The sequence below is a fragment of the Larimichthys crocea genome, chromosome XVII (assembly GCF_000972845.2).
Source record: "Larimichthys crocea isolate SSNF chromosome XVII, L_crocea_2.0, whole genome shotgun sequence".
NCBI lineage: Eukaryota > Metazoa > Chordata > Actinopteri > Sciaenidae > Larimichthys > Larimichthys crocea.
In genome coordinates this window covers 17,979,647-18,007,276 of record NC_040027.1, presented here as the reverse complement: position 1 = coordinate 18,007,276, position 27,630 = coordinate 17,979,647, and the positions used below count along the sequence as shown (strand labels likewise).

Here is a 27,630-nt window from a genome sequence, read left to right as displayed (position 1 = left end):
TATCTTCACTTTTACACCTCTGTTTTTGTGCACCAATCATACAACCCATGCATCCAAAGTCCTTATAGAGTGACAGGCAGGAGGCTGTACAGGAGAAGCATGAGCTCCTCACTGTTGTATCCAGTGACACTTCAGTATATTAATGTCAAGGTATCTTACAGTCCTCCTGTAAATGAGTTTAGATATGAGTAACATTGAGCTGTGCTTCCCCTACTGTTGTACACCCATATACTTGACTCTTTACACAGCAGCCCCTGTAGGGGGTCTTGACATGGACCGCCTTATCAACCAATCAGCCATGTTTTCTGTGTAAGAGCAGGAGTGGATATGTGAGAAGCCTCATGAATCATTCACCTGTTAACAAATCTGTGGTGTTCATTGGCTGAGTGGTTTGGATCAGATGGGTCGAGCTGGGTCGGATATGAGCTTGTTTACAGTCACTGTCACTTGTCAGTCTAATGCACTATACACAGCAGAACACTTATCTCATGCTATGCATTACAGCCCATTAACCGCCGCAGTACGGCACACTCCAGTTTCCCCTGCAATTTAGACGGAGCGGCGGCCTTGAGGCAGGTGTACTGTCACGCATGCCCCGGTCTTGTGGATGCGGTTTTCAACAAAGGTCCTCGGATTGGCCGCGTAATTCAAGAGCCACGGAAAAAAAAAAAATGTGTGCGTTTATACCACCCATGTTCTTAAGCGTCGCTCACTTTTCCATAGCTGGTGAATATGTGGTGTAGAGTGAACTCCTCCAGCTGTGCCAGTGATCAAGGGACTGAGGGAAAGAGTGGGACAGCTTCTTTCTGAGTCACAGACATACACATATACAGGGCCCACATTGTACCAGAATTTGCCAGCTTTACAATGATTGATTGCTTTTTTTCTGTGTGTGCGTGTACGTGGGTGTGCTTCTCTATGTATATGTGTGTGTGTGTGTGTATACGCATGTGGGCGTTTGTTTATTTCCTTGTGTGGTCCTTTGCGTACCTGTTTGAGTGTGGTTGTCTTTATGCGTGTGTCTGTATATGCATGCATTCCTGTTGTGTGTGTGTGTGTCATGTGTGTGTTGTTTCTCCTCTACAGTTCGAGGGCTGCAACAAAGCCTTTTCACGTCTGGAGAACCTGAAGATCCACCTGAGGAGCCACACAGGAGAGAAGCCATACCTGTGCCAGCACCCCGGCTGCCAGAAAGCCTTCAGCAACTCCAGTGACCGCGCCAAGCATCAGCGCACTCACCTGGACACGGTCAGAAACAAAGTCTCTGCTCAGTCTCACCTCCCAATGTTTCTCCAGAGCAGATTAATGTTTAACCTGTCTCGGGCCAACAGTTTAAGTAGTCTGGGTGGTCGCCGTGTTGAACAAAGGATGGCTGCATGAAATTATGCACCGTAAATGTTTGCATGTGTTAGATACAAGCTGCATTTACTTTCTACAAAATCCATTCAGGGATTAGATTATATGCAAAATTAAAATAGTATAATCGTCAAATAACTAGCAATGAATGCCCGTCAGTGTATATGTATGCCTGGTGTGCGCTCATACTGTATCCCTCCATCACTTTTACACACCCATTAAAAACTACACTGTCGTCCAAGTCTCAATGCCTATTTCCACATCTTGACAGTGTTACACTTTAATTTGCTGTCAGTCAGTGAGCAGTGTGGCATTCTCACTCTCTGTACACTGGCAGCGACACGCCACAGATCATTAAATGATCAGTTCCATTAGGCCGAGTCACAGCTTGTGTCGTAACAGACTTGGATTGGAGCTGCGAGCTCAGACAGAGCTTCGCCTGTTTCTCTGACCTGTGGAAAGGGAAGGAAAGGTTGAGTCAGCCATCGCTGCCACTCGTCATGTCTCAGTAACGCCACCAATACCTCACTTTATCACCATCTGCATGCCAAAACGGACAGGGAGTAAACAAGCTATTTTGCTCAAATGATTTCCTTAGTACAGTTGAGCTATTTGTTCTTTCTTACACTTAAGGGACCATTTGTCTTCTTGTCAATATATATACAGTATGTTTATTAGTAGATAGTGTAAGGTAGTCTGGGATTAATCCCTAAAATATATATATTTATTAGCTTCAAACATCCAGCCAAAAAGCACCAGATGTCAAACATAGCTCTAGAAATCAAGGACATTATTTAAGGCATTTTAATAAATGCTATACCAACCTGAATGTAATCGGTTTGTGAAGTCTGTTATTATATGCTGTGCTTTCATAAGGCTATATTCAGTTAAGTCAAGTCATTTAAGTTTATTTATGTGCCCCAAAATCATAAATTTGTCTCAGAGGTCTCTACAGTTTGGAGAACGTATGACACCCTATGTCCTTAAACTCTATATTAGGTCTCATATGTACTTCCAAAACTCTCCAAACTCTCTCCAACACAAACTCCTCAACTCAATTAAACTCATCCACAAGGTCATTAATAATATTGAACTAGAGTCGTTCCTCAGAAATCATTTTAGGAGCCCTCGATTTGTTGACAGTTTCCTCTTAGGTCGTGTGGCAGCAGTCAATTTGTTACAAAGGGTGTCTCTTTTTCTTCCGCATGGTGGAAAGAACTCTTCACTTTTCTCCCTCTTCAGTCTACTTCAGGCCAGAGAGTTGAATTCAGTATTTATGAGCAAGTACCAAAAGTGTCAGAAAGAATAAAACATTGGTGATGCTCAGCAGGTAGAAAGTTTGGCTGCAGTGGTGCAGGATGAGCTCTCAAATTCTTTCTGCAAAACTTTATTTGAAAGAGATATTCATTTTAAATTTAATTTATTGTTTTAACATTCTTTTTTGTGCCTTTTTAAAATTTATTGGTTAGACACAGTGAAGCGTAAACAGAGCTGATAAAGCGGTATGACATGCAACAAAGGTCACCGGCTGGAATTTAAATTTCCAGAATATTTTCCCCCTGTGTTCCCTTACTGGCTAGCGACCAATGCTTTTGGTACACGTAATAGTAAATCATTCTGATCTTTTACTTAAGGCGACTTCTGAATGCAGGCTTGTGTTATTCTATCAGTTAAGGGTTTTCTTCCACCACCCACTCTTTCCACAGTAGGACAAATGATACAGCTAATCTGGGACCCCGATGCTTATGGCTTCACATTAACACCCCGCTAAGGCATTCACTGTGCCTGCCCAGCTGCCTGCGCTGCCAAAAACACTTTGGGGGAAAATCATTTTCAAGCTTTAATGATATTTATTCTACACAGAAGTTGTGCTTGATTTTTTTTTTTTTTTATAAATTTAACTCAAGGTTCTGCGCCGTATTGGGTGCGTTCTTTAGCAAAACAAACATGGCGGAGATGAGTGGCACTGTAAGTGCCTTGGAATAACAATGGCTTATTTACAGAGTAGGTCGAGGTATGGAGGCAGAGCTAATAAAGACGCGTATCCCCTTACACTTTAATGGTCAACTTATATTCCAGAGGATGAAAGAAAAATTGCCGTAAGGGGGAAAATCCCTCACTAAGCCCGCTACATGCTATATTTGCTTTGTTAATGAGAAGAATGTGAAATTATGAGGAAACTCCATGACAGAGCAGTCGTTTTACAGATGTCATGTCTGTTACTCTAATCTGCCTCCTTACAACCAGACTGTATGTCAGCAAGCGTGCTGATAGAGTTCCACCAGACAACTTAAATATAACTCTTTATTGGGTCACAATATCCAGTGTATCCAGTGCAGTAATCGTGCAAAACCAAAGTATTTCTTTAATATTAGTTGAGTCATCGTCAAGTATAAATCATGTAGTATTGATGTTGTCAGCACCAAGAGAACAAATTCAGGACAACACTGGGAGAAGAAAATGAGGATAAAACTACATGCAGAACTTCGACCGGCTTTAAAGTCCTGAATTAACACTTTTTTTTTTTTAATTACAAATATTTTATAATGAATCTTTTCTTTTCTTTTTCATGCCTTTTCTTCTCTTCTTACTTCAAATTCTGTCATTCTCAGCTGAAAGGTAGGACTTTAACTTTCCCTTTACTTCAACAGATTTCAAACTCACCATATATTCATTTAACTTACTCACGGCTTATTTCTTGTGCCTCTGTCCTCACACTAAAATTAATTTAGATGTATCTTGTGACACTTTCGACTGACCTGAATCTATCTTCTCTCTCTTTGTAGAAACCATATGCATGTCAGATCCCCGGCTGTACCAAGCGCTACACAGATCCCAGCTCCCTACGCAAACATGTCAAGATACACTCGGCCAAAGAGCAACAGGTGCGTAGAAAGGTAAGACATCTTCTACAAGAGAGAGAGAAACATGCATGCATATCATGAAGAATACAAGTATGCCCTGCTCAAGAGCTACTGTGAATGCCTGCACTTTATTCAGGTCAATATGGCAGAGCTACAGGTTTTTACAAACAGACAACTTTATATACCATCTCCTGTTCTGATGTGCATCCACAGAGCCATCTAGTTGGTTTAATTGAGGGGTTGGGCTGGTACAGGGGCATCTTTGAAAATCGTTTCCCCTACAATAGATCAGGTTTGACCGCATTTCATCGTGTTCATGGTCAAAAGCCCATTCTTCCCCTGACTGGAAGCGGGTAAATAACAGAGAATGGGTTCATTGTTGTGAAAGGGGCTGGATAGTGGCAGGCTGGATGATGTGTTCCTTTGCTTAGCGTCGTAAAGGGAAACACATGTGTGCTTGTAGCATTGTTAATAAGCTGTACTGCAGAATACCCCAGTGGCCAGATGTTATGGACAAATGTCAAACAAACGCTCTTACTCCACTCTTGGAGCAGCCCGGAGAAAAACTGTTAGGAGTGTCGCTGTGGGGAAAAAAAGAGCCCCAATTACATGTGATGAATGTTTTGCAAGGCACTCATAAGGATCCCCGGGAGGACATGCACATGCTCATTTACTGACATACAGTATCTAAGTGTGAAATCATAACATGGATGATGCCAGCCATTAAACTGTTGAACAAAGCCACGCTGAAAAGTTCATTCATCCTCGATTTCACTGCCCAGAAGTCTTAAAAGATGTAAATCACGCACAGATAATGTTAATGTTATCGCTCCACTTGGCTCATTGCTGTCGATGAACTCTGCGGGAATAATCAGATGGTAGAGAAGAGGATTGCTGGAGAATCTTTCCAACCACAAAATGTAAAACGTGGAATTGATTTTCATGAAATAACAAAGAGGGGACTTGTGGATGGATGGGCAGACGCAGGGAGACAGATGAGCAGATTGATAGGGGTGGAATGATGACGGAGGGAAAAAAAACGTTGGTGAACAACATCTTTCTTATAAAGATGCACTTGACTTCTACTGGTCCGTATGACTCACAGCAATGCAGCCAGGTTTGGTTTTTTATGCCTCCTGGCATCATAAAGTTATCACTTCTTACTATTATACACTCCACTGAAAAATATATTATTATTCAAGAAAGTTAATATCGCAGCATGATGCCAAAACGCAAACGTGATTTACAGTTAGTTAGTTAAATGTTGATTTCCTGATGAACTGAACCCACATATTATTGGATTGGATTCATATCATAAGGAGTTGCACCAGCTTGTTAAGTTCAAACGTATCCAAATTAAAATAGGATACATGTGCAAGTGTTTGCACTTCACAAATTACAGTAGTTCTTTTAGTAATTAACCCTTAAAAGAGGTCATTTGATTATAGCTATATCTGGTCTGACACTTGATTGATTTTTTAATGTTTGATAATGATGTAATTTGTGGGTATTAGATTACGTTAGTTGTTTTAGTTTGTTCAAGATAATTAAGGAATATGTCACCCAGTGCAAGACTCACTGATGTGTTTTATTAGTTTGTGGACAGCAGTGGAGGTCTTTTGTGAAAAAATAATAGATCTATTGTAGCAGATCATCCACTGCTATTGTTAGTCCAGAAAGCGTCATCTGATATTGATGCCAAAGCAGATTCCACTGAGTCCTCTGGTAGATTCCCCGCTGTCCAGTTAGTGTCTTGATCTTGGCACACCATGCTGCATTACTCACAGCTGGTTTAAAATTTCTTTCTTTCTACCTACATCTGATAATCAGCTCTAGTCTTGTGTCACACAGTCCCTGTGCTTAATTTACTGTTGTTGTTTTTTTAAGGTGAATCTCCTGGGTAAAGAAAAGATGTGGTTGTTAGTATAGTCCTGGTGTGTACCTCAGCAACTGTAATGTTTTATTACAGAGAAATCCACTAATGTGTACAACAGGGGTCAGCTGTTCCACTGATCCATAAGACAGATGTCCCATTTCTCCAACTGACACAAGTTGCCTCAGGTTTAGGTTTCTTCTGGTGCCGTGTGATCGACTCTCCAGATGAAATGTGTCTTCAGTTGCCCCTATTACTGCTGGCAGTGAGAGAAACAGAAGCAATCTTGCATTGGCTCTGAGTTGGTACAGTGATCAGTTAGCCGCAATGTCCAAGGCCAACGCATGACTCAAAAAGGAGTGTATGATCTCTCCTCTGGTTCCCCCTGACTGAGATTGTATTCTCATTTGCTGTTTTACTGTTTCATATTAACATTACAATTACGTTATTGCAAAAAGAGAAAACAAAACATACCCCACATAGGGTCCAACCTACAAATAGACAAAACCGAGGCTGTGTTTTGTTCCTACGTTGTGTAATCTTACAAACCAGATGGGGTTCTCTCGAAAATGACTCAACATCATTTCTTGCAAACATTTTTTGTTTCTTCTTGTGCTTATGATTGACAGCTTCGGCCATGTCCTCACCTGGAGCAGGACATCCTGAGTGACTGTCTGTCCATGCAGCATCTCCAGAGCTCCACCTCCTCGCAGCACCTCTACAATGGCAAAGATGGACGTTCACCTGGACTGGGCCAGGACATTTTTACAGGTGCACATGGGATGCTCCTCTGTCATCTGATAATGTAACATCTTCCCCTTATGAAGGGGACCTCTCTGGTGTCTCTCTTAGTGTAGTTTTTGGCACACAACGCTACACAGTGCTATTGTGTAGCACTTAACATTACTTAACGTAACATTATCCTAACATTATTTTCTAACATATCCAAAAAAAGACATGTTAGTGTCGACATCAAACTCTCTGCAACATATCTGATGACTTATTTTTAAGCTTGGGTGTAGTGAAGAAACAGATTTTTCTTGGAGAATTCACAAATCACCAAGATATATTTTTGTCTCTAAAAAAAACTCTGCGGCTCTCCTCCAAAGAGACACTAAGCTGTAACTCCTGTTGCTGATCATTGCTGGAAGCTGCTTTAACGTTGCTATTATACACTTCTCATTTTAATACATTTAAATCTTTCTTTTAATATTTTAAACCACCAATCTAAAGTATATGCTGTTTCATATTGATTTAAAGTTCCTCGTGACACCTCCCATATGTTAAATCTTAGCCAAACATGCTACAATTAAAGTTAATCATGGTGTAGATTCTTAAAATAAATATTTTAGAATGCCTGCAATACAACATGTCATATGACACCAGCAGTAGCACCATATTCTGTGGTTGAGCAATTCACAATGCGAATACAAGAGACTGGCCATGTCTCAAAATATCAATGGCCAGGGAGTATTTGCTCCAAAACAGAAGAACAGGCCAGCAAGTGAGGTCTGACTGCCAGAAATCTCAACACCTGGCAAAGCAATCATCGAGTCATTGGTGGTAATCAACAGCCATGTCGACATTCCTGCAGATGTATTATGGTAATTTTGTGCTTTCAGGCAGTAAAAATCAAACTTACGGCCTTTGGTCAAAGATAAACAAATTACACCACTATAATTTATCTTAATTGCTTGTACACATTTTTATATCAACATTTTAGCTGTTGGACTCTTCTAGGTTATTTAAGTTTAGAAGGAAGTTTTGCAGTCTTGTGCTTTTGCTTGTTTGGTTTAAAATTCATAGCCATATCATATGAACTTGTCATCTTGTCATGCAAAGACTGCAAAAACCATTACATTACTAACAGCTACAAACAGAAACTTTTATTCATCACATGTGGCCCTTTAAACTTCCACTTTTCTAATTGATGAATCTGACCATCACCAAATGTCAACACTACTTTGGATCAGGAACAAGAGAGAGATAAATGAAATATTATAACAATCTTAAATGCAAGGGAGATGCCCCGCAGCTTCCTCAGTTTATGGACACATCTGTCCTTGTTTTCTGCCTGTACCCCATCCAGGCTCCCCGTTGCTCTCTGTTATTGTTGCTGGAACTCCAGCGCACCGTTGACGACTGTGAACGCTCAACTTGTCTTTGAATGCCGAACCAGGCCTCTAAGTCTTGGCTTTCTCCCCCCCTTTGCCTCCCTCTGCTTCTGAGTGGACATTGCTTGCTCTCTTGTTTTAAATGTTTTAAAGCCCGGAGGAGCTCGCTCGTGAGCCGATGCCAAAGCATTCAGGGATGCAGTGTTATTTGAGGCCAGCAAAGATGTTGCTGGTTGGCATGCAGGATCCTTATTTACATGACTTTCACTTTGTTCCAGGCCCAATAGGATGCATGGAAGAGGTGGAGCAAAGTGGGCAGCCATCCCATCATTAACACTTGTGGAGCAGAAAATGAGTCATGCTTCCAGTCAGAGCTAAACTTGTTTTCCTGTTCGCCGGTTATAAGTCTGCTCTTATTCACATGGCTGCAGCGAGACTTACGAGAAGCCCCTCTCTGTTTTATAGAGCATAATTAGAGTGTTCTCTGATTAACCAGAGGAAGAACTCATCATCGTTTTAGTGCCGAGGTTTACATGCTCCTGCTGTTATGCCGAATAGCTGATATGCCTCTCCATCTCCCTTTCACAGAGAGCTTTCTTCCTGAATTTGACCAGAAGCATTTCAGAGCCAATCCGCAACATCTTCAGAACATAATCCTCTACTAACCCTTAAAGAGTGCCACCAGATCCCCCCTCTCACTCCTTTCACATGGAACTAGCGATGAAATTGAGGCAATCACAGCCATTATTTGTCGACTGTTTTGCCGGTCTGGTAGCAGATGTTGGGGCTAAAGGGGAAAACATTTAAGGTCTGTGATTGATGATTTGGGGATAATGAATCAAGCTTGTAACCATTTCAGAGTGCTGTCAGATCAGGCCTCGGCATGCTTCCACTTGAGAACAGCTGGGCCTGGAAACGGCAAAACCAGGAGCACCGATCTCTTCTCTTTCCTTTCATCTCCTCCTGTCTTCTCCTCCCGTCACTGGTTAACTGCCCCAGACAGTCAGCGCACAGCTCTCCTCGTGGATGCTGGGAAAGAAATCAGCCGATAAATGAAGCAGAAGATGGAGAGAACAGATTTATTGTGTGGGGAGAACAAGTGGAGATCCGAGTGAAACCTTCCTTATCAGGACTTGGTGTCTTACTTCTTGAGTGGACATTTAGATTTAATCATTTGTCATCCCTCTCTGGAGTGTTTTTACTTCAAACCAGTGGAAACTTTGCAAAAAAAAGCACATATTACAGCTAATTTTTGTGGACTGATTTGTTTGATTTGATTTGAAATGCAGCTCCAAAGATTGGCAGGCATAAGCACAGCGTGGTGACAAATTAACAGGGATTTTCAAGGAAACTGTACTCCAGTAAATGGAGTTGAACGCTGGCTGATTCCAGTTTCTCAAATGAAAAATACTTTTTTCTCAGTTTTACATGACTGCAAAATGAATACCCTTGGGTTTCGGGCTATTGCTTGGACAAAACAAGGTATTTTCACTAACAAAACAATCGATTAACATTTGCAGCCCTAGTGTGCAGTGCAATCTGAATAGGAAAAATGGATCGGTGTTTAATTGGAGCCCACAGCTTGAAAGAGTAGAAACAATTGGCAACACGCAGCTGGCTTCAGGATAAAATAACCACCCCCTCCCACAAACCATTGTGTCAACAAAATGTTTATCAAATATGATTTAGAAATATTCGATGATTGAATAGTGGAAGACGTATTGGACATTTTGGAATGGAGTCAGGAAATGATACTACTCTTTGTTTTTACCCATTTCCAGCTGCGTTTAAGATGTTTTAAGGAAAAATGACAACATGACACTGATACGTGCAGACATGCATGTGCACAAAAACATCACATATACGTCTGCATGAACTCACATAACCATGAGGACCAGCAGGCACACACACCCAAAACAGAGGCTATCCAGTAACCTCGTTCTCCCTCTTAAATGTCCTACTGTTTAAAGTCACTGTTCAAACATATGTAACATTTTAGTTTATTATTGTGTAATAAGAACAAACGGCCGAAAGGACAAACAAGGCCAATCCCCATGGCAGCACAAACAATGTACCCTAAATTACAAACAGTGTAAACACAGAACATTTTATTTTATAAAGCTCTCTGATTGGATGAAGGTTGTCAAAACACAAACCCGTTACCATGAAATGGCTTTTAATTTGCTCAAAGGAAATATGGGGCGCGGGGTCCTCGAGTTTATTTGGCACATTTACTGAATTAACTTTGTTTGTCTTTAAGGCCTGTACACTGGCTCCAGCACCCCCCATCACAGCGCCTCAGTTGAGCTCCTCTCTCCTACACCCAACCCCACCTCCACCACGGACCTACCTTCCCGACAACACCGACTGGATCGGGACCTCGGCAGCCCTCACCACCTGTCCCCGCTGGCTGCTATGGACGGCACAAGAGAAGGGTGAGTCCTCCGTGGATGTGTGACATGGATGTATTCAGCTGTGGGGATGTGTCATACTTACTCGAACACTCAGGGTCACTGTTAAGGGAGGAAAAATCATAAATGTGCCAGAAGGGTGGGAAATATAAACAATAAATCTGGTAAAAGTGTACATTTTTTGATTAATGAGCGGAACAGTCATGTAAGGCTTTGTCACATTCACATTACCAAAACTTCTGACTGTCCTCTGCAGTCATTTTCAGCATGTGAGGTAAGTTAGTCACGTGATATTGCAGTCTGGCAAGGTCAAACTTTTCTAGCTGGTTGCCAATAACACACTGGATAAAGCTTGACAAGAGCAACATCGCTGAGAAAAAGGGTTACTCCATCATTACAAGTGACAATACATGAACCATTTTCAGCAGAACGACACAAACACACAAGTCAGTTCAACTTTCTTCCTCTATTAATCTTCACACTGATTATGATCCTCACACTGTTTTTGACCCACTGTGTTTCTATTGTTTTTAACCTATTTATCATCCTGAATCAAGGCTGAACCGCCCGGCGAACCCACTTAGATCATGTTAGGTTAAGCCTCTCTGTCCTGCTGACAAACCTATTTAGCTGTTTCACTGGAAACAAACTCAAACTCCTCAACCCCTCTAAACGTCCCTCATGGGAAGAGGGGCCGTGCTGGTCACCACAGGGTCGACGTGACACATCACCAGCTCTATTTCTGGCACCGCAATCCGTGTTCATAAGGTCCCTCATCTCTATTGGATATGACAACGTCAGCGCGATGACCAAACCGCTTGGCCGGACATGATTCACTCTTTAATGAGTGTAAACTGTCAGAACAGTGTGATAAGATCATCGTTTTGTGTTTAGGTTGTGAGCTGTTTTATCCTCAGTTCTCTCTGAAAATAGAAAACATTAGCAAACAAATCATATTGTACAAATCTACTGGTGTTCATGCTTCACAGACCATCAAACACTGAATGTGACACTTATTTTGTTGAGAGATCACACGACAAATACAAACAATGAACTGCGTTAGATTATACCATCTTGCACCAATTTAAAAAAAAAAAAAAAAAAATTGTACAATATTATAAGATGAAGCATCTGCCAGATAATTGTGAAAATAAGCACAACTGGGGATACTTTTATAGAAAACGCAATAAAACTGAAGACAGTTTAGCCTTATTTAGTAAGGGTGCCAGTATTGCTACATCTTTGGAAAAGAAGAAACTTGGTTTAAGTTCAGTCATGTTTTAAATTTCTTTTAAATTTCGGGAATAAATTGACTATGACGAGAATACGTTAATTACTGTTCTCAAACTCATTTTCAGAAAGCTGCCTCTTATGTTAGATACCAAAAAAAGTGCTTGTAAAACCTGCAGCTCGTTGTCGTGCATCTGTCTTGCTTAAGGACACTTCGGCAGAACTCTTTTCATGTATTTATGTTGTTCTTCGTGTGTGTGTGTGTGCGTGCGTGAGGCACAGCATGTTTCTTATTAGTGCCGATGATTTCCCCTGAGAGCCAGCGGAGCAGAGTTGCAGAGGCCGAGTGTCGTCAGGAGGCACAGTGTGCACTGTACTAAACAATGTGCGGAAAACCAGGGAGGTAGAGAAGGAAAACAGTCTTTTACAGTTTAATAACATTGAGAAAGAGTGGATGGAATCAAGCATCATAAACCCTGTGTAACAAAAGTGATCGTGTTACGTAAACATGCTTTCTTTTAACTCTGTGGTCTGCTCTTTGGGTGTCTGTGTGTGTATATACACGTTTATGGGAGTATACACAGTATAGGCCAATGACAGAATGAGGTTTGATGGCTTTCTTACTCTGAGGGCCGTGCATGCATTTGTACTCATGTATGTCTCTGTGTGTGGGAGTGTGTGTGAGTGAGAGGAGTTTACATATAGTAATCCAGGAAACACACATGATTGCGTGTGATTGGGGTGTGAGGCATAGCAGACTTCCAGCACAAACAGTGCGCGGAGAGAAACCGTCTTGATGTAAACGTCCAAGCGTTATTCAGAGACGTCAGGTCGGCCTGGAAGCATCTGGAAGGTGATGTGTTGTTTCAAGCCTTGAAAGCGAGAGGAGAACGCTGTTGAAATTACCTTGCGGTTTCAGTGCCTCTCTCTCAGCAGCATGCACAATTACCAGCACGAGGAGAGGAATGGAAAGTGAAAAGGACCTGAGTAGGGGATGCTGTAACAGCGGTTACACAGGCACGGTGACATATTGAATGTGAGATGTGGGCTTGTTCTTTGGGTGCTTGATGAGGAACATCTGAACATTGTGTGTGTGTGTGTGTGTGTGTGTGTGTGTGTGTGTGTGGTTACCAGCGCTTACATATGTAACTTAAGTGTCCATCATGACATTTAAGTAATCTCCCGTGCTCATGCATATCTTCCCCACCTTAAACTCCCAACACACTTGTGACCCGATGACAATGCTGCATTAAAATTGCAGCAATTTCCAGATTTTTCATCAACTCAAGATGTTTGACCTAAAAGGACTCACGGCTGAACACACACACATACTGTAGTGCCCTATCTGTTCATCACACAGTATGGAGGGTGGGTGGGGCGAGGAGTCAAAAAGCGAGTTGTGGCAGGGACCTACAGTGCAACAAGCCGGGCATGAAACGTCTACTCACATTTGCCTGAAGATGGAGCATTTGATTTACATGTTTAAAGCCTTGAGTATACAGGCTGCTGCCAAAGTCAATATCAGCGCCGCACTTGTTTTTCCCAAATGGTTTAGCAGGACATTAAACATTTTGACAAAATTATCAAACTAACCTGCCTCTAGTGTGGCAGCCTCTGACCTCATAGCTAAATGTGTTTACTCTGGCTCAAATGGGCCATTTAGACTCCTTTTACTTTGTAAATACCAGTGTCATTTTTCTGAAGCTAATATTAAAATATGCCAGTTAAAATACATTTGGCTATCGGCATGGCACGAGTGCGCGTGTGTGTGTGTGTGTGTGTGTGTGTGTGTGTGTGTGTGTGTGTGTGTGTGTAGGGCCTCTCTCATAGAGATGGCTGTTCCACCATGGCGGCCTGTGCTCACAGAGAGATGGGTGGTAAATGTTGTCATTCACTGCTTTCAGCCATATGCGGTTATATAATTGCAGAGGGGAGAGTCTACTGCCTTTACCTGCGTATTGATATTAGAGCCCCTCTGCAAATATTAGTCCGAGGTGGTTTGATACCTCAGCAGTGATTGACACGGGCTAATTGAATTAGAGTGGCGGCAGAGACGGCACAGAGCTACATTAAGAGTTCCCCTCTCTCTGAAGGGAGACGTTCACGGCTCGTAACTCTACACTGTATGTCTTCCAATCCATTATCATTCTACAATGATCCAGAAAATAAGTGTCAGTCTCACAGCCCAAACAAAAACATTTTTGAGGCAGTCGCTCATGGCAGCGTGCGGTCAGTCACTCATTTTGTGGTGCTCTTTTATAAACACGCGGCCTCCAATTAACCCGTCTACACAAACGGTTAACTCACGGAACAGATTCAGACAGATTTATTGTCGGTATTTCTCCATGAGGGATGGTGATTAAGGACAGATCCGTTGTGTTTAGGGCAGTTATCTTTGTGAAACTAACAAAGAGCTTTCAGGGCCCCCAAAAAATACCAAAATACCGAGGCCTGCAGGGCTGGCTTAGCTTTAGCTTAGCTTTAGTCAGGATGCTGTAGTCTGTCTCTCAAGCACAGCTTTAGCTTTCTAACCAGAACCAGAAGCGTTCCCACAATTCTACGCCAAAGAAGCCCCTGTCATCCATCAGAGGGGCTTAATGGTCAGCTACAAAGGGGGGAGATGAGAGGGGAGGCAGAGAGTGTTTGTGGAGAACGTAGAGTCTGCGGAGGACAGGTTCTGATCCCAGGTCCCTAGTGGGACAGTTAGCTGCAGGTGAAGGAAGACGAACGAGGAGCAGATCAGGACTGCTCATGAATCTTCTTTCCGTCCCATCACACCTCAGTACAAAGAGCCAAGACTCCAAGGGTACGGCTCCTCTATAACACAACAAGAGTGCATCGACTTGTAGTAATGCGCACGAGTCATTTTGTCTCGACTCCATGTGGCGTCAGCGTCCAGTCCAGGTTGGAAGTCGTTTTCATCGTTTGGTTCATCAGAGTTTAGTCATGAACGTCAGTGCTGACACAAATCTCATTCCCACAATGACATCAGCTTTCTCGTATTACTCACAGAAACATTCACCGAGCCGCTAAAGTCGAAGTCACTGGGCTGTTTTTCTCAGTGAGCAAAGAGCGAGGTCTCATAAAACCTCTAGCTCATCACTTCAGAAATGTTCCTATTAACACCATCTTCCCACAGCAGAGGTCGCATCACTCAGTTATAGTAGACACAAGGGTATTTTACATATCTGTCCGCACTCTCCCTAACCTCACAGCCTTCTTAATACTTTAAATTTCGTCCATCAATCTGATCTGCCTCACCTTTAAAGTCCCATCCAACTCTCCTCTCAGGAATCAACAGGTCAACTTTCAAATCACTTTCTCATTGCAGAGGGACAGGAGTGGGTGGGCTGGCTGGAAAAAAAAAAGCAGGATGGTCAGTGAAGATGAATATCGGGGCAGAGATTAATAAAGCATATGAAAGATTCCCCTCATACCTTAAGCCTGAGTAGATAGAAAGCTTAAGACTAGTGAGAGCAGGGCCGGGGGCAGCTGGCAGTGATTAGCTTATGATTCACTTTAGCTGCATATAGAGGCAGCTTGTAAAAATATGAACAGTATAACTGTTTCCTGAGTTTGTGCTGACAGCAGCTCCTGGGGGAATGCTGCTCTCTGCAGGAACACATGGCCATGCACTGGGCTTGTGCCAACCCATGGATTAGCCACACTCGCTAAACAGCTAGTTTCTCCGGTGCTGGAGTAACATAAAGTGCCACACAAGCTTCCTCAATTTTGCAGAGGTTGACATGGAGGTCAAGTGCAGTCCAAATATGGCTAAGCACTTACATTTGATACCCCGATGAACATGTTGATGAGTTGAAGGCACTCAAAAAAACCTTCAATCCTCAAACCAGCTGTTACTCCCAAAGGAATCAATCCAATCATCTAAATTTCAATTTGTATCAAATTTGCCAATCCCGAAGAATGTAAGTCTTGGAAAGTCCCACTTTTGTTTCCAAGTTATTAGTAGTGGTGTAGGAGGTATTTAGATCTTTGACATGCCAGCAGTACCACACTATAAAAATATCCCATTACGAGTAAAAGTCCAGCACTGATGCTTGAACTCGAGTAGAAAACTCAAGTATTAGCAGCAAAATAGCTCCTCTCTGTGTTACATTACATTACTGGACTACTATTAATAATGTAGTTGGTTGAAGTGGATATCATTTTTACAGCTTCAGTAATGTTGGGTTGTTTAATCTTTAAGAATACATCATGTTTTATAAGCTGTTTAATAGTTTAATGGAGTAAAATGTGCAGTATTTCCCTGTGAAATGGTACAGCACTTGAGTACTGTTGCATGCACTTAGTTACTTTCCACCACTGGTCGTTAGTATAATGGAAATCCAAGATTTAGATGACCACCGAAATATAATCACATGTTATGTCTCTCCACCAAATTTCATGGGATCCATTCATACGTTTATGAGACAGGCAGACAGAAAGAAGAGCAAAAACATGACCTCTCTTAAGAGGCAATAAAAAGAGTATGCCAAAGTTCAGTTTTTTATACAGTTTTATGATCATCTTTATTGATAAAGGCAGAAACTCCGGGATCCTAAAGCTAAGTCCTACAGCTAAGTAAAATGTTAAGTGAATCCAGCATGGGCTGGAACTTTTTACACTTTCATTTGACATTGTTTACCATCTCCCTTCATCAGCCACTCACCGTCAAATGCCCGGCACAAAGCCACCGCCAGCTACCAACCTGGTGGGACGTCCCCCCATGCAGTGGGTCATATAGTAGGCTCCATCCAGGCCAGCAGTGAGCAGTCATCTGAGGGCTCGGCTGCCTCCAGCAACACTCTGTCATCACATTCATATAGCGCTTAGTGCAAACCATATGCTTCCACAGTGCAGCGGCACATAGTAACACAGCAGCAGTTTATGTGTTGGCATTCCTGATATGCAGTCATGAGAGGGTACTAAGTAGCTGTTGAATATTTGGGAGGGGGCAGATCTGTTTTAAAGGCAGGTCTGTTGACTATCAGCCTGGATTTGGACCAGATTCCTGTTCCATTAAGTTAATGTCAAGTGTACAACATTAAGTTGTAAAATCGGTAGTGATTTTGAGTTTCTTGTTAACTTTAACATTTAAGTATCTCAATAAATACCAGACGTATTACTGCTCCTGGGTAAATTTATTAAAGTGATATTATGAAGGTGGAATGAGAAGTACATTAAATATCTCCCACTAAGCACAGAGACTGGAAACAGCTAGCCTGGCTCTAACATGATCTAGCAAACAGTATTTGTACAGCTCACAAAAAAAAACATTAATTATATTGCATTAATATGTGCAACCAGTTTGTATTTTCAGAAATAGATTAAAGGACCGGTGTGTAGGATTGATTGGCATCTAGCAGCGAAGTTGCAGATTGCAGCCAACTCACATCACCCTCCCCTTTAACCTACAGGCCATCTCTTTGTTTGTTTGTTTGTTTGTTTCCATTTTAACCTTGAGACAAGCTGTTTCCAGTCTGTGCTAAGCTAAGCTAAACTCCCCTAGCTTCACAACATAGTACAGACATGAAAAATGGGAGCAATTCTCTCATTTAAGATCTGTGTAGAGTAAGAATAAATATGTGTTCTGAGTTTGTAAGAACAAATAAAAAAGTGTTAGTAACGACCCAGCCAAATTTGAATGATTAAAAATAATGACAAGTTTATGAAATTATGTATCAAGCGACTGAAACGTGTCAGAGGGGTTCAGAAAATGACATGACTAACTTTGAAACACTCTGAGCAAGTTGAATTAATCTCTATCTCTCTGCTAGGGGTGCAGGGTATGCTCAGGGTGGCCTCAGTGTGTCATCGAGCCACCCTTTAGGGACCGCCCACAAAATCCTGGACTGAAAACTAGTTTTAGGTTTTACCCTAACTCCACATTTCAATAATATAAAGTCTTTTCACATGTTTTCAGCAACTTTTTTCCAACATATTTAATGTATTTTGAATGAAATCTCAGAATTGCCTTTGCACAGACTTTAACTTTTAACTCTCTTATAAATTGAATAAGATTAAAAACTGCTGAAAAAAACAAACTCTTCCTTTCTCGTGATTCAGACCTTTACTTGGTTGTGACTTTTAGAGTGTTTAAACATGCCACCACATTCCTGTAACATGAGGCTGTAACATTTTTTCTAATGTCTCTCCAACTTTGATGACTATAAGGTGGAATTCCTCGTAAAATGCATGATGTAATTCTCCAAATATTTTGAAATCCCTCGATGTGCACCCTTTCCCCTTCCCAATAAAGACAAAATTGAATGGTAATAATAATTGCCCTGACAACAGCATACTTTTCATGTTCGATGAGATGACGTTTTACAGAACTCTGTAAACTGTCTCAGATTCTGCTGACAGCGTCTGTACAAACTCACTGAAGCTGCAGAGCATTGATTTTATTCTGCAAGAGGATGAATTAGTTTCACTGTGACGCTAAATAGGGGAATTACCATCCGCTAGTACAATATATATTGCTGGTGGTAATATTTCATGTTTTTTCTTCTCCAGTTTGTGGTTTTCCCAGTGCAGAGTGGAACTCTTAGCTGCTGAGACTAGGGAAAACAGTACGCTTCATTTAACTAGTTTGAGATTAAGTTGTATCAGACTTTTATTTAAATGATCAATATCCACAAAAATAAGCCCATGTGGAAACCTCAGTTGTTCTCCAGCCTGCTAGAGTCCACAGACTCACAAACATGTCAACCTAATATTTCTTTTTCTCAAAAGTCATGAATGTAAACACTATTGTGCTTTCTTCTCTCTAGGCCACAAGGCCTGAGGTTACAGTAATGGTGGGCAGCAAATGTGTGTGTTTGTGTGTTTGTGAATGTGTGTGTGTGGGTGGAGGGGAGGGGAAGGGGGGGCTTGGTTTCACTTGAATGCACACTCGCTGTTTGTTGACTTAAGATCATAATATGTGGTAGGAGGACGATTACGTGCGGGGAGCCCAAGTTTCCACACGCCTGGAATGTTTCTTCTTCTGTGAGTTTAGGATCACTAACTGCTCCGCTGGGTTTGTTGGATCATGTGGTTAGCAGGCCCGCATGTAGCTCCGGCTTTGATTGGGATGTCACAATGCATGAAGCATTTTATTGAGAAATTATCGAGACTGTCTAGAAACTAAATCGAGAGATTTAAATATATATTTCTGTGTCTCATCCAGGGTGTCGGGTCCCCTGATGTCCCCAGGGATGAAGGGAACGGGGACGCCTCCTCCTCCTCCTCCTCCGCCTCCTCCTCCTCTGGAGAAACAGCATGTCCACCCTCACCACAAACCCTACTCTCACTATCACCACCATCAGTCTGCCAACGACGGTAAGACTGAACCAAAGACATCTGGCTGAATTTAACTTAACTTGTTTCAGGAAATCTGTTTTGACTTGAATTTGAAAATTGGCGTTTCAATTTAATATCCTGAAATTTTTCCCCGTTGCAGGTGATTCGGTGACATGTAGCCTGAGTATTGCTTTTATATAACTTCCTAAGAGGGAATTCAGTGTCATCAGCACGCATACATAAGAACACCCTTGTGTCCTTTTGCAAATGCTTGCTGTAGCAGCAGACCCACATGAAAGGCCTCAAAGAGAGGAAGTTGTCTCTTAGAGGAGCGATACTGCCCTGTGGCTTTGTCAGAACATTTTTAGGACGGAGAGAGATTAGAGTCGTAGAGACAGAGTGGGGAAAACCACATGCCGGAAGCCTTTTCCCTGCACTGAATTAGCCAACAAAATGCTGGCTCATGTATTCAGCTGTCTCTCAGTGCCCTGACATGGCAGGCTCAGCTGTCACTCCAGAGCCTTTTTCCTAATGCCTTAAACACTGTTTTCCCTGTAAAGATCTACACATGGACGTCTCTCTAACCACGCTGTGGTCAGGGAGTTGCGTAAAAGCGCTCCAGGAAAGGCTGCTTTCCCATTATCGTGACTCCTGTGGTCGAATCTGAGTACAAACTGAGACGATGGGGACAAATGTTACATACTATGGGGGCTGGCACAGTTAGAACAAGCACAAATATAGCATTGTCATAATTTGAGATCCACATCAAGTTTCAGCCGGATGGAGCGGACGCTCACTGACCTTGGAAACAATCACCCATAGACACTGGTGGCAGTTGATCAAGTCTGGCTTCTATTTTTCTCCCCTCTTTCTCCTCCCCACTCTTCTACATCCTCCCCTCATTTCCTAGAATACCAAGGCAGCTTTCAGAGCTGCTTCCATTTCGGAGACTCCTACAGGATGGAGCAGACCGTCGGTGGCGTCCACGTCCCAGGAGATTCTCACGCCTACACTTCCCATCAGCACAATGGCTTCCACATGTCGACTAGCAACACTGGCACAGCAGGTGAGGACAGTTTACCTCGAAGAATCATAGACGATTGATTGCATCAAACTTGAACTTTATGTCATCTGCTCTAGGCTTCAGCTTGAACCAGGAGCTGCAAGATGGCACAGGGTGCCAGTTCTCTTCCAGCCCAGAGGAGAGCATTTTCTACCAGGTGGGCAGTTTCGACCGCAGCCTGAGCCACATGCCCTCCGTCTACACAGAGACATAGAGCAACACTGGAGCATGGCACGCTTCACCACACTTACTCTACAGTCCAACTCTTTCCACACCCATCTTATCACACTTGGATCACGTCTTCTTTACTTCTTCTTCTGTACTTTTTTTCCCCTTATAAGATATGGGTCACATAGAAAATCACAATAATGATAAGAGCTTATTCTGACCAACTTTTCTGCCAGATGGATGTTAAACCGGCAAGATTATTTACCTGACACACTATCTGAATGGTCAAGAACAGTGGTTCCCACACTTTTTGGTTTGAGACCCCCCCCCCCCTTTAAACGAGGATGTCTCACCACCGGTCTTTGAGGTGGTAGCAGCAGCAGCAGCAGCAGAGGTGACGAAGAGGTGACGAATAGTTGTAGTCATGTCGGACAGTTTCCAGCAGCCTTCAAAGAACATACAGGAAGTCGCAGAACTATTCACATCCTGTTAGATCCATCTGTGGGCTACCTGCAGTTTGCAGACCTCTTGGCTATGTAAATAAACTTGATTGTACTATTATTATCAGTTTTATCAACCACACAAGATGTTTTTTTAAAAGACTAAACCTTAAGGTTCACAGTGTTAAATATTTCACTGATATTACACATAAAATCAGGATTTGCTCTAAAATGTGGTCTGGTCAAAACTATCCCATCATACCCTGGGTCTTGCAGTCGCTGGATATCAGAGCATGTCAGACACAAATTTAACCAGCATGCATTGTTTGGTGAGCTCTTATATATATTTTAAAAGGGACACAAACTTGGAGTGGAGTTTAAAATATCTGTGCATGCAGGGTGTAAGGATAGCCAATTAGTTGCATTGTGGGAATTATAGGCGCCAGTATTTTTGGGGCTTTGTGACCATTCTGTTTTTAATCTCTCCACCTTGACGAAAGTGCAATGCTGTATCCCTGAAAGACCCCTTTAATTGTCTTGTAACTCTGTGTGGGGGTCACAAACCCAAAGTTGGGAACCACTGAGTTAGACGGGCTTTCAATACTCAAGAGATCAAACAACACTATGAAATTCTGCTCTTTTTTTATGTTGCTCTTTTTACTCATTTTGCATGAAGGAAAAAAATACAAAGAAGTCTCCTTTTCTTATTATTAAAGTTGCTGAAAGCTGAAGATTTTACTCATTTTCTAAAACACATGGCCTTCAGTCGTTAAAAGATCCATACGCTTTATTTCAGAATGACATTTATTGGCCAAGAACTCATCATGTACAAAGACTCTGACTGGCGCTATGACACTTACAGTCCAATCAGATCAAGCTTTATAGGAGCAGGTTTGCAGTCAGGTGGGTGAGTGGTTCAAAATGTAATGTGATCCTAATCAAATCTTTTCAGATTGAACAAATATCTCCTAAAAGTCTGCGATCGTTTTGCTCCGTGTGCGCGCCGGAGAAAACATCTAGTGTTTGTACACAGCCGTGGCTTTGTAAATGGGGAAACAAACAAAGTGGATCAGACGGAGCCTCACAACACTAACTTGTTATTCCAGCCGCTCAGGTCGTGATTTGTGTGTCAGATAACATTAAATGACCTTCCCACAGACATTCAGCAAACATTTCTAGTTTCCAGATATGCTGCTGTTGTGACGTTACATATGAAAGCAGGAGTGTGTTGGCTTTGGAAAACCGATCATCCTCTATGCATGTTAACCACGCAGCACCAACTGTAGCAACAGTTTGCAAACCCGCAGCAGAGGCAATGTTAGTTACATTACTTGCTGTGTCGTCGTTCGAACTGTAGCTTGGTCTTCAAACAGTACAAATCCTTCAATGGAAAGCCCTCTCCCTCCTCTTTATGTTTTTTTCTCTTTAATCTACATCTTTCAATCTATTTTAGACTGAAATGTAGAAAAGAATATATAATTTTGCCGTGTTTGTTTTAACAGTGGAAAAAAAAATGTGTTTGCATTTCTGTATTTTGTTGTTAAGTGTTTTGTTTTTGTTGTTTTTTTTTGCTCTTGGATTTATCTCTGGAGGAGGGTTTAAACTCATTAATTCTGCAATAATGCAGAGAAACCAACCTACTTTATAATTATTATTATTATTATATGTATAAAATGTACAGTTTGTTTACAGCAATCATTTGAATGTTTGTCATTTCTCAATTTAAGAAATAAATAACTGAATGACGACACAGTGCTTTTTCTTTTTGCTCTATATAAAATACAAAATAAATGCAGAAAGTACTCAAATTTTTCACATTAGTTGTACGTATATATGTGTAAAATATTCAGGTTTGACTGTGGACTCAGGCAGATCGTGACCAGCGCTGAGAAAAACTTCCATATTGTGAGCTTATTGTTCCCTCTAGTGGACGCTGGTGAGTACTGCAGGCACAAGAACCTTGTGTATCTTTACTTCTGCTTCTTCTTGTTGACATAGCTCTGATAATAGAAGTTACCGAAGAGGATGACGAGGGTGATACAGTAACAAAACACTAACAAGTTCATGGATTTGGGGAAGTCGCACTCTGTGAGCAGGTTGCGGCCCGTGTACACGAGGAACATCAGAAACTGCACCTGGAGAGGCAGGAAGGAAAAAGTTCAAACCAGCGTTCTTCACAGACACGCATTCAAAGTTTGTTTCACACAGAGCAGCACTCACCAGCTGCAGTGACGTAAGGTGTCTCTTCCACCACAGGTACTTCTGCATGTGAGGGCCAATGGCAGCCAGGCCGTAGTATAGATACATCACAACGTGAACGAAGGTGTTGAGCAGGCCAATGAAGAAGGCTGCAGGATGTGGCACAAACAAAGGACAACTGAAGTATTAATATTCAGTGAATCAAGTATCAGAACTGGTACACATTTAAATAAAATAAAGTGTGAGGCAGCAGAAACACTACAGAAAGACATTTAGTACTTTTTGTTAGTATTACAGAGTTTTTTTTATTCACATTAAACAGTACCATTGTTATTCAAGAAACATCTATGCAATGGATCCGACAGCATTTGACCACTAAGATAATCAAGATTTTGAAGAATCGAGTTTAAGGAATGCCAGAGAAATGACTTTACTCTTAACGTGAAATGTTTTTTGATCGGGGCTTTAGTGACATCAGTCAGTTTTTCCCAGTGGAGCTGTTCGTCTCTCTGTCATATCTTGATCTGCACGTGTGCTTTTGGATTCAATGTCAACTGACCATTGCACAACAAGCTCACCTCATTTATTCAACCCGACCGCCTCATGTCTTTGGAATGACGGTCGTCATGTTTTTTGTTGAAAAACCGGTAGTTACTACAAACACCCCACGCCCGCCTACTTAACAAAGGTTAGGTACCTGCACTCTTGAACTCTAGAGATGCTCCCCTTAACTGGGGAAGTTTAACATCTAATTCAAGAGGTATCTTTATTTCCTGTTCCTCACATCTCAATAAAACTAATAAAGCCGTATGTGGATGATGTTATTCTCTCTATTTCCAATCCAATTCAAAAGGTAATTAATCGATGCAGAGATAACTCTGAATCTTCTTTAAGGTAATCCCTGATCATTTTAAATATTCAGTTAAAATCTCTGAGCAAATGTTTGACATGTTCAAGCTAAATTCCTCCTCCCTCCCAGCTGAAACTAAACAGGACCTTATCAGATGGTCTAGTATCAGGTGTTCCCATCTGCTTTCTCGTACAGGTGCATTTCTACATTTCTCTGTCAACTCTTTCTTTATTTCTCTATTTCAAAGTATCCAGAATTTTATTTGATTATTTTATCATTTTAGGTTAGTTGATCAATTTATTTATTTATTCATATATATATATAAGTATTAGATATATATATAAATATATATTATAATATATATATATTATATCTATATATATATACATATATACACACACACACACATATACACATATACACATACATACATACATACATACATACATACATACATACATACATATATCTTTGCAATTATTCTGGTGGCTCAGCGGTCCCTAACTTTCAGATTTATTTCTGGTCAGCCACATTCTTCTTCTTCATTTGTCCTAGAGCTTTGTGACTGGGATACCTCATGGGTTAGGATAAAGAAAGCATCTTGTAAATCTACCTGCCTCTCAGGTATTCTCCTCGTCTCTTCCCCTAGCTACTGGTCACACAAGGTTAAAACCAATCCTGAAATTGGAGACATTTCGGTCTACAACCCCTCTCAATCCTCTCATGTATATAAAAAAATATCCCCTCGTTATTGGATGATATGTTTAGAGGCTTGTATAGAAAATATTGACGGTGTATTCAGATCTTTTTTTTTGCTCAATAGATTGACCACCTTTATTCACTGGACCTGATGAGCCGCGAGATAATTAGAGGAGATATTTAGTTACACGAGTAGGAATGACGTGAAAAGAGGTTAAAACTTTAGATACCTTTGCGATCTTATTTGATAAGCTTGAAATGTGATGTCTCTTGTTTTTGCACCAGTTTTTTCCCTATTTAAATTTTACTTTGTGGGTTGCCCATTTTCCTATTTCCTCTCATTTTTCATTTATTTATTCTCTCCACATTTTGTTTGCCTGTTAACTTTTAACTGTTAACTAAATTTCAGAGGTTGAGGGAGGGCTTTGGGGTTGGGTGTTTGAGTGAGATAGGGAAAGTATATTCTGGTTTTCTATTTATATTTCTTATTGTACTTTGCTTCTAAAGAGATTTATCCAAAATAAAAGGCGTTATGTTATGAAATGACCAAAACCAACAACCTCTAAGTCTGTCTGTTTTAATTTTCTACTTTCTGTAGCGCATAATCTAAAGTTCATTCATTCCTACTGGAGATGTAATTTATTCATAGTTTTTGGATAATAAGATATAGCAGATGATACTTGTTAGTTGTCATTGTTGGTTTTGGTCTTTTCATGGGATTTGTTGACACTAGGTAAAATCTAGAATATCACCAGACTTATCGTCCATCCAGAAGATCTGGTTTATATATCAGTGTCATTAGAGCGCTCATAGTTAATTACTGAAATAGTTGACTTACACTGTCCGCCGGCCACATACTTGACTCCCGCCCACCAGTTGAAGATCATGGTGCCGTGGTGGTACACATGAAGGAAAGTCAACTGATTGTTCTTCTTCCTCAGGATGAAGAAGAACTGCACATAAAGAGGAGGAGTCAGCATCACGTGTTCTTACAGTGAATTTGAGTGCATAAGTTTAAACAAACACTTCTCACCGTGTCACTGAGCTCTATGACCTTGGAGAAGAAAAACCACCAGCAGACTTTGGCCATCTGGAGGAAGGAAACAGCAGAGAGTTGTTGATATTATTCATTTAATAACTGCATGTTTTATCTTTCAAATCGGCAGGATTATACTGCTGTGAATTATGACAGACCAAACACATCAAAGTGACTAAATTTATCAATTGAGTCACTTGCGTACCCTCATTGCCAGCGGACTGGTGCTGTAATCTACAGGCTGGCAGCGGTAGCTGTAGTCTGAGAGCCAGGATGTGACCAGGAACTGTGAAACATTCATACAATTACTTGATGAATGATACGTCACCCAACATCACCATTTAAATCATGGCACAGAAAGAGGAAGCAGCAGCAACGTAACCTGGGAATATTAAGTTGTTGTGCTCATGACTTATTTGGTTTCTCTGTTAAAAAGCAGCTCAGACACACCTCATAAAACATGTAGGCCGACAGGCCAACCATGGCAAAATTGTAAACAATCAGAACAACTTTGAGGTCAACAGGTTTTCTGTCTTTCATCAGACGAGGGCCGGCCCAGACCACACAAAGGTAAACCAGGAAGATGATCGACACAGGGACAGGGGAGTAGACCAGCAGCCACGGGTCTGTCCTTTTGTCTGGAACATGAAAGAGCTTTGTGTCAGGGGCTTATTATTTACAAATGTATAAATATACTACAAGACACAACTCTGACTGGATTTCTACCTTGATTTCCTCAAAATACAGCACTGAATGAAGACAGTTTTTGTTGTAGTCTGCAAAGGAAAAGCCAGTTTGTGTGCAGATTTGTAAATATAAACCAAATGCTCATTCAGAAAAAGCACTTTTAAATTCTTGTGAATTTAGTTTTCCACCCTGTTTCTATACGTCCATCACTGTGACAAGATAATTTCATTAAAATCAAGCATGGTGACAAATCATGTGACAGTCACAAAGCAGTCATTGTGAAACAATCCGGGGAGAACATCTGCAACTCCCAACTCCCACACGCTGACCACAGATACAGGCTTATTTTCTGGAAATCTCTCTTACAAGTGCAAAAACAGATGAAAAGATGACTAAAGCCAAATGAACTTTATGTGAAAGGAAAATAACAATCTGCATCATACCTCCATTCTCCACTATCCTCTGGTGCGCAGAAAGGACACTTTGCCACATAGAAGCCATCTGAAAACAATAAGAAAAGATAAGGACTTAAAAAGAAGAAAAACATTCAGCTTTCGGCATTTAAAGACAAAACGCTGCTGATGCGCACATTGCAAACCGTTTCAACAAGTAACGCTTACGCTTGAAGAACCTTTGGACACTATCTGGTAAATTATTATGAGCTAAGTTGAACTTGGAGCACGCCCTGAAGCCAAATCCAAGTCCCCGTCTTGTCGAGCTAAATGAATGAAGACAGAGCAGCGCCCAGCCGCACCGCTGCAGGAGACCTGACTGCAGGCGAAATAACACACATGTACAATGCGGATATGACTTACAGCTCTGACACAAAATAGTGAGATTAAGATCACTTCCTGCTTTTCTTCGCTTTGGGTTTGAAGTAAGAAGCTTTTTTTTTTTTTTTTCTCCTCTTTCTGGCGGGATGTTTGTGTTTACACGTTCAACACAGCAGGGGGCGCTGCTTCCTGACAATACAGACCATGTTTTTAATTAAACAGACTATTATTTGAATTATTTATCATTTTTTATTCATTTCTGCATACATACAAAACATAATATCACAAAAGAGGTTCATGTAAAAAAAAAATAAATAAAAAGAAGAAAGAGGCAATATGGTAAAATTTAATTATTATTGTATACAGTGGATTCAATTCAAGCCCACTGACCTCACTTCAGTCATTTGTCCACAGTTGGTATCTACCTACTTCAATGCAGATTAACTCACAGAGAATTCAATGGTTTCTTTCATTGCTGCAGAAAAAGTTCAGCTCTTATAGTGTCTTTTTTTTTTTTTACAGTTACAACCTCAGAGATCAGAAATTTCACATCCGCTTCATCCTGATGCCTTTCTTTGCCCTG

General features: G+C 41.3%; 2 protein-coding genes across 7 annotated transcripts in view; one reads left to right on the top strand and one right to left on the bottom strand.

Annotated features, from left to right (window-relative positions):
• Positions 1 to 22,317, top strand: part of glis1b (GLIS family zinc finger 1b) — a 69,811-nt gene extending 47,494 nt beyond the window's left edge. For 2 of the 3 annotated variants that reach the window (XM_019270269.2, XM_019270267.2), the window contains 7 exons: positions 1,087 to 1,248; positions 4,143 to 4,253; positions 6,723 to 6,864; positions 10,468 to 10,642; positions 19,020 to 19,171; positions 20,043 to 20,198; positions 20,273 to 22,317. In XM_019270269.2, coding sequence (XP_019125814.2) covers positions 1,087 to 1,248; positions 4,143 to 4,253; positions 6,723 to 6,864; positions 10,468 to 10,642; positions 19,020 to 19,171; positions 20,043 to 20,198; positions 20,273 to 20,409 — 1,035 coding nt within the window. In that variant the 3' untranslated portion in view covers positions 20,410 to 22,317. The remainder of the gene's footprint in view (positions 1 to 1,086; positions 1,249 to 4,142; positions 4,254 to 6,722; positions 6,865 to 10,467; positions 10,643 to 19,019; positions 19,172 to 20,042; positions 20,199 to 20,272) is intronic. The other variant, XM_019270268.2, reaches the window with a different exon arrangement.
• A 16-nt stretch (positions 22,318 to 22,333) lies between these two features.
• elovl8b (ELOVL fatty acid elongase 8b) lies at positions 22,334 to 27,193 on the bottom strand. Of its 4 annotated transcripts, XM_027290275.1 has the most exons (9): positions 26,864 to 27,083; positions 26,718 to 26,775; positions 26,314 to 26,363; positions 26,038 to 26,225; positions 25,793 to 25,873; positions 25,585 to 25,641; positions 25,390 to 25,504; positions 23,024 to 23,151; positions 22,334 to 22,938 (listed from the first exon to the last, which is right to left on the bottom strand). In XM_027290275.1, exons 4-9 carry the CDS (start codon positions 26,125 to 26,127, stop codon positions 22,774 to 22,776), a joined length of 636 nt encoding a protein of 211 aa, XP_027146076.1. In that variant the 5' UTR covers positions 26,128 to 26,225; positions 26,314 to 26,363; positions 26,718 to 26,775; positions 26,864 to 27,083; the 3' UTR covers positions 22,334 to 22,773. The 4 variants fall into 4 exon arrangements, with proteins under 4 accessions (XP_027146076.1, XP_019125817.1, XP_010728503.1 ...); XM_019270272.2 differs by lacking the exons at positions 26,314 to 26,363; positions 26,864 to 27,083 and adding an exon at positions 27,090 to 27,193; XM_010730201.3 differs by lacking the exon at positions 26,314 to 26,363.
• Positions 27,194 to 27,630: the final 437 nt, after the last annotated feature.

Excerpts from the sequence above, each read along its gene's own strand:
- elovl8b (XM_019270272.2), bottom strand. The coding sequence starts at position 26,775 with ATGGCTTCTATGTGGCAAAGTGTCCTTTCTGCGCACCAGAGGATAGTG. Across the intron at positions 26,226-26,717 it reads GAGGATAGTGGAGAATGGAG|ACAAAAGGACAGACCCGTGG; the intron begins GTATGATGCAGA and ends TTCATGTTCCAG. Across the intron at positions 25,505-25,584 it reads TCATAGAGCTCAGTGACACG|TTCTTCTTCATCCTGAGGAA; the intron begins GTGAGAAGTGTT and ends CTTTATGTGCAG.